The 7,417-nt window shown below is 34.3% G+C and overlaps 1 protein-coding gene across 1 annotated transcript; it reads left to right on the plus strand.

Annotated features, from left to right (window-relative positions):
* The first annotated feature begins 3,062 nt into the window (after window positions 1-3,062).
* LOC148178216 (uncharacterized) lies at window positions 3,063-6,218 on the plus strand. The gene is made up of 2 exons (XM_088030072.1): window positions 3,063-4,302; window positions 5,754-6,218. Exons 1-2 carry the CDS (start codon window positions 3,381-3,383, stop codon window positions 5,912-5,914), a joined length of 1,083 nt encoding a protein of 360 aa, XP_087886198.1. The 5' UTR covers window positions 3,063-3,380; the 3' UTR covers window positions 5,915-6,218.
* The last annotated feature ends 1,199 nt before the right edge of the window (window positions 6,219-7,417 follow it).

Consider the following 7,417-nt stretch of genomic DNA (forward strand, 5'->3'; position numbering starts at 1 on the left):
TTGTAAATAATTTTTATTTTCGTAAAATCGGAAATATTGACACATTTTACAACATCCTTTAATAGATGTTGTTTAAACAAGTTTTGTCACTTTGGCCTTCTGTCAATAGTGTCACTTCTCAAACGCCAAACTCACCAATCGGGAAAGAATTTAAACAACAAACAGACAAATTTAGCGGCAATCCAAATTGTTCGAGATCAGTGTCTACCTAATAATTTTTGAAAAGTATTTTGCGATTATCTATACATGTAACCAACGTTCCAATCATTAGCGACTAGATGAAAATCTTTTTGAAACATGTTTTATAAGTAGGTAGATATAAATTTTCAGGCAATTTCAGGGAATCTTAAAAAAATCATAGAAACTTAAAGCATGTCAGAGAATAAATTAAAAAAATTAAAGATTAAAAAAATCGAAGAAACTAAAAATGTTGTAAAGTATAGAGATGGTGAAATCGTAATTATCTCCAAACAAGATGTGCGCATTAGTAAATTTTCTCAATGCGCAAACGCGCAACTCAACTCTAGCAGTGGCGTTACCAGAAGTTTTTATCTTCATTCACAGTTTCTCTTACTTTTAATGATGGAAACCTCAGATTTTAATTAAAAAATGCAAACAAAATGCATCATTATCACTTTTTTGTCATTAATTAACTAATTAACTTTACTTTAACCTTGTTAAAATATCCTATTGTCGAATAATACCTATAAAACTCTAACTACAATAAAGAATAGAGGATACGAAATATCTTAAACAATTTGAACACATATTTTTCATACTTATCTATTTTATTATAGAAAATGAAAATGATATAATAAATGATTCAAAATATCCGAAAAAATTCTATAAAGAGAAGAATTAAGAATTTAGAAAATTTTTTAGATTGGAGGGATTTGAATAAAGTTGAATAAAGAATTTGAAGAATCTAGAGAGTCTGAAATCTTTACAAAATCAGAAAAATAAGTAGAAACATCTAAAAAATAAAGTGCTTAAAAAACTCTAAACATTTAGTTTAAACTTTAAAAAATTGCCTATCTAAAATCCAAAAAAATCAATGAACTCTAGAAAGTCAAAAAATTTCAAAGAATCTATAAATTATTTCGTAGTATTAGATACCTACTAACGGGGAAGTAAAATCAAATCATAAAGAATAAATAAGGCATTTGAAAAATATGATAAATTTGAAGCGTTTTATAATCTTGAAACACAATAGAATGTTTCAGCAAAATTCAAAAAAATCTAGAAAAAAAATCCAAAACTGAAGCAATCAAAAAAGATGTTGTATCTAACGTAAACATTTTGATAAACTGAAAGAACAAGACATTTGAAAAGACTCTAAAAAAAGCATAATTAATTTTAAAAATGTACTGAATAAAAAGTTAAAAAAAAAAGCAAAAATTTAAAGGATGTTGGAGTTAAAAGTACCCACAATTGAACGTTTATTGGATGAAGAGGATTTATACTATTCCTGTCAAAAGTCTATGGTCGTCATGCCTGTCACTTTAACAAAAACTAACTTTAAATCAAGAATTAGCGTCAATGTAAAAAATAACACTTTGACACTTAATTTTTTATCTGCTCTTGATAAATGTAAGAAAGTCTTCTTGTCTTTGAAAGGTTTTCTTTAGAACAAATAGCAGAACGATTATCTACTAAGCATATCAAAAAGTATTGACACAGTATAGGTACAGGTGTCCAGAACTCGTGACTCCGAGAAAAAAGACTAATAGAAGCAACAATTCTGAACCAAAATTTCGAAACAGAAATTTTTTAGCTCAAAATAATCGAGTTAAGACGAAAAGACGGTAGCCAATCCAGAAGCAAAACAGTATTTAAAAATCAGTAACTAAGGACACATACTATTATTCATTGGTTAGAAGAACATTACACTTTCGTTGCCTAGGATATTTTACTCCATCTTTAGAATAAGCTTTCGGGATTGGTTGTTAACTTTTTATCCTTTCTAGAAAACTATTAAACTAAATTAATTTTTGTTTTAAAATTGACCATATATTTCTATCGGCATCCTCCTTTGCTTCAAGGGTCATGAGTTCTGGGACACTTTAGAATGCATGTTGATGACGACAATATGAATGAATAAAAAATATGATTAACTTTTCTTAAACCTTTGTTTACATTTACTTAGGTGACATTGATGATTTTCTCCTGCATCAATAAAAATGACACTTTTTTACACCTAGAATCTATTTTTTTTTATTTGACTGCTAACTAGTACCCAGCATTTACACTGTAAATCAGCTACATCATCTAATTGCCAAATTAGTGACATTTCTAAAAACTACGCAGATTTTCCGTAGTTTCTACTAGTTTTGTTTTATTCAAATTGGTTCACACTGAAAACAACAAATTTCGAGTTAATTAAGAACATTTTTTTCTGTGTAGTTTTAAATCTGTTAGATATACCAAATTTTTGTTTATTATTATACCAACTATGTATATTAACACCACCGTCAAATTTATTTAAAACAAATTCAAGGTAATAAAGAAAAAATGAACACACTCAATTTAAGCAACAAAATTATGAGTATAGTCAAGCTTAAAATAAAAACGTAAATGATCAGACAATCTGATTATGGCTTCTTACTTTATTATGTTTATAATAAATTGGTGTTTAACTGTTCGTAAAAAGGTGAGTATCGTCAAGTTCAAGTTAAATAGATACTGGGTAAACAGAAACAAGCTCTGCAGATATTAGAATGTTTCGTGCATCTACAAATAGATCTCTTTGTCACCAACACAAAATAATCTGTACAGTTTCACTATTTTTCCGAAAAATCTCTTCGTTTTGAGAAGATTAAATCATGCGTCGATTATAACCACGACATACCCAAATCACAATTGTTTGGCACACTTAAACTTAACCACAAAACCACAAAATTCATCATTCCGGAAACGCATTTCCCACAATTTCGAAATTGGTGTGTTTTTCCTCCATTTTCGCTCGGTTCGAAAATCTGTTTGGTGTCTTGAGACGTCTCTGGTAGGTATGTGGTGCGGGGTTCGGTGGGGACGTCCCACACATCCACATGCAACAGGACCCGCCTGAATTAGTTGAGAGCGACGCGCTTTGATCGACGTGCACTTCACCAAGTCGAGAAGAAGATTTCCATTTCGCGGTCGCCTCGGTCAGATTAAGACTGGCCGTCTACGCGTCCGCACCTCGCCCATTTTAATATCACTGAAATTTACGGCTCCCGACATTTGTATATAAAACCAGTAAATTGTGTACGATTTCGTCGCGTGTTTGTATATAAACTGTGTATACAATATTTGTGTATACAACTCGTTACGAGTATCAAATGTTTGTAATATAAAGACGGAGATTAAATTGTTTAGTTTACGGAGTAAATGTTTAAAGTATGATGAAGGAGCAACAGTTGTCCGAAGTGAGCGGCTCCAACCAGCTGCCGCTGCACCAGAGCATCAACATCCAACAGCAGCTTCATCACTTGCATCTGCATCAGAACCACCCGAGTGTGATCCTTTCGAATGAGGCGGCACAGCCCCAGCATGTGGCTCCGGAGAGCACGGCGCCAGACCTGGACAGCAAGCCTTCCAGCTCCGACAAAAAGTCCGGCATCAGAAGGCAAGAAAAACCTCCTTACTCCTACATCGCACTCATCGTCATGGCCATCCAACACTCTCCAACAAAACGCCTAACTCTCAGTGAAATCTACTCGTTCCTCCAACAGAGGTTTCCCTTCTTCAGAGGTTCGTACCAAGGATGGAAAAACTCAGTACGACACAACCTATCGCTCAACGAGTGTTTCATCAAACTCCCGAAAGGACTGGGACGCCCCGGAAAGGGCCATTACTGGACCATCGACCCAGCGAGTGAGTTCATGTTCGAAGAAGGATCGTTTCGACGCCGTCCTCGTGGCTTTCGGAGAAAGTGCCAAGCCATGAAACCCCAGTATCACCCGGGGAACTTCTTCGGAAACAACATGGCGATGCCAGTGAATCAAACCGCGAGTTATGACCACCAGACGTTGGTGCAACCCCAAGAATACTCGACGTGTTCGTACAACTCCCCATCGGCGCAGGTTTCCTCCGGGACGCATTATACCAATTATGAATACCCGGTGTACCAACAACAATGCGATCGGGACTGGAGTTCCGCCTCCGCTTTGTTGCCCCCGTACCCAGAAGCCGCCATCTCCAGTACGTATCTCAAAGCCCCCATCAGCCCCATGGCGGAAAACCAGGAAACCCCTCCACCGGTCATCTCCGAAGCGTACAACTACCAATATGGAGGAATTTCAACGTCGTCTGCTGATAATTGTAAGTTTCTTTTTGCTGGCGCTTGCTACAATGTTTGCTTAGGAATCGGAGATGGTCGTTTTACAAGGCAGATGACAAGGCTTTGACAGACGCATGTGCGTCACACGCTGGGTGGGCCTGTCTTTATGCCAAAACACACATATTTTATTGGCGCTATATTTGGGCCATAACCCTTTCAAATTCGATTGTCAGGGCCTTTATTGAGCAACCCGGATGCTAGAAAAAAGTTCCTTGAATGTCCAAGAATGATGCAACATGTTGGGACCATCTGTTGGGCGATTTTTCTCAAGCGATGCAATTTGCTTGTAACGAGAGTGTTGACTTTTTAACGGAAAACGTGCGCGTAAATGCGATGGAAAAATCTAAGAGAAATTCGATTTCAGACGGGATTAATGGAATTAAAATGCGTTGGCACAATTCAGCGTTCATTGACAAGCAAAATCGGCCTCGAAATTGATGACTCACGCTGTAAAATTTTGCTATTACTGCAGAAAGTAATTTCACTAATTTTTTCTTTACAATATTTTGTCGAACTGTAGATGCAAAACTTACCATTTTTTGCAATACTATTGTAACAGACCTGTTTACTTAGATTTTACTTATTTTTATTAGATAGGTAAATTGTCTGGTGTTTATTATAGGTAGATACTTAAGTTTTAACTCTGAAGCTTCGTTTCATGTTTTTAATTAATATTGCACTGAGGCTAGTATTGTGAAACCTTTTAAAAATAGCAGACTTCCTGCCGATATAATTGCTATTTTAATATTCCATCTACTTAAAATAGTCCATTTATTTTAAATAATTCTAATATTGACAGGTTGACATCGGTGTAGTTTCTGAATGGAAATTCAATTTAAATCTTTGATCTTCAAGGATGAAACGAATGAGAAATGCAGTTTTGGCAGCTTAGTTTGCGTTTTTTTAATTTTCAAGTTTAGTTGTGGGATAAAAATCTCTCTAATTCTTCATTACCAGCTCAAAATGCCACAATATCTTATTTTTTATTAACATTAATTTATTTAATGATCGATTTGACCTAAAAACCCAGTAGATCAATAAAATCTGAAAATATTAAATAAATTTCAATTTTCTAACACCTAATACATACATAGTATTTCAGCTTGGAGAGAATAGTGCAGACAAATTTATAGTGTTTTGTTTTACATAACTAGCTCGAGGATTTTTATTATTTTTAAACATTTTGAAAAGATTTCATCATATTAAATAGATAGCAATTTATGATAGTATTGTTGGCAAAATGAATTGGATATTTCCAGATGTAACAAAATATATAGTTTATTGCAAAAATGTTGGAAATTTGTGGTTCCTTCTAAAAGTGATTGACTCTTCTGCTCCAGAATTTGGTGATTTGCCACACTTGAGATCGTTAGATTAGATTTTCTTTATTTTTTAGTTGTACAAGTTTATTTACTTCCTTTTGTATTTTCAGTGATGCGATCTTCCTCCAGCAACACCATGCAACCGATCCAATGCGACAGAAAACCGTACTTGAGTTCGCCGCCGCCATCAATTCCATCTTCTCTTCCATCACCACCAGCAGCAAACACAGCGCATTCATTTTACGAACCTTCAGTAAAGTATAGCTTATAAATTCAGTATTTATGGTTCGTTTTAAGTGGACATTTGTACTTGTCACTTATAATTTAATGTCGTCATTTTTCCTCACTTTCGAAATATCTGCACTCGACGATTGTTCATTTTCAATCAACGGCAGCAGCTCAATTTTACTTTTTATTGTAAATATATTTATTTGTAGAAGTAGGCAATTCTCGTAAGACTTAGTTTAAGTAGTCTTTGACGTGTAAATACCAAAACTTACCATACAGCTACTTACCAAAAATAATTGTACATACACAAAATTTTGTAATTTATAATAAAAATCAAAAAAATTCCATACGTGTGTCTTTTTAATTACTGTAACATTCTTGGGCGTTTTTACCAGCTGTAAAGCGTCAAAACAAGGACTGCCGAGACATAAAAATCCCATAAACTCGGTGAAATCATTCATTTTGTTACGTAATTAAACTTACTCGCATCTGTGATGATTTGCTATCGCTTTTAATTAAACGTCCGAGCTTTTGTGCTTTCTTAAAGCGTCTATAAATAAAAACATTCCGAGTCGAATCATACAAATCTTTCTTCGCCTCAATAAATTTTGTTTCTTGGTGGAAGCAAAAGTGCCCTTCAACTTTATCTCAAGTGGTCATACTTTTTTCGTTGAATTATTAACTTTTAACCCACTTGTAGTTATGTGCCACACTTATATTAGGGTTTAGAGTCAATCAACCAACCCTTATCTGGGTTTTCTCTAAAACAGGTTGTAGCATGTGTACGTGCGAAAACGCAAGTTTCAAGACGGAAAATGACATTTCCGGGAAATTTTTCAGACGATTTGTCTGGCAATTCGGGTTATATCACTTTATTAAAAATAGTTGTGTGTAAGTGTTTACTTCCGGAGTGTGACGCTCGATATAAATCTGCTTGGTGGTTAAGAAGCGGTTTTACCGAAAAGTGGACGCTGATTTCCGGAAAGTTTTTCCTTACAATCGTGATGACAATGCTCACATTTGAAAATTTCGCAAGTTGGATACGAATAGAGAAGAGAGTCGAGAGAAAAAAATCTATGTATAAAATTTAATAAAAAAAATTACTTTCAAATTCATAACATAAAAATTGGAAACTACGTTTACACTAAATTGTGTCCCAAATGTCATTTTTTCTTCAGTTTATTTTAGATTTTAACCAAAGTCTTAAGTAGTGCAATGGTTTCATGTGGACGATGTCACACTGATCGAGATTGTTGATTCAAAAATCTTGTTAACAGTTTTAAGGCATTTTTTTCAAGATTTTTATGATTTTTTTTGCACCATTTGTTACCAATGTTTTTTAGGTAACAAATTTATTTGAACCTACAATTATTGCACAGAAATCGTTAATTTTGGCATTAAACTTTCTCTTTTCAATTCATCATATCTCGAAAAATTGAAAACACGGATTTCCATTTTTCCGGTGATCTATGGCATTGTCCAATGATACAGCATCACGTGGTGCGCGTCTTTCCGGACAGCCTGTATATAAATTTGTAAATTTTTA

The sequence above is a fragment of the Gnatocerus cornutus genome, chromosome 2, assembly GCF_029298725.1.
Source record: "Gnatocerus cornutus isolate USDA-ARS CGAHR chromosome 2, icGnaCorn1.1, whole genome shotgun sequence".
NCBI lineage: Eukaryota > Metazoa > Arthropoda > Insecta > Coleoptera > Tenebrionidae > Gnatocerus > Gnatocerus cornutus.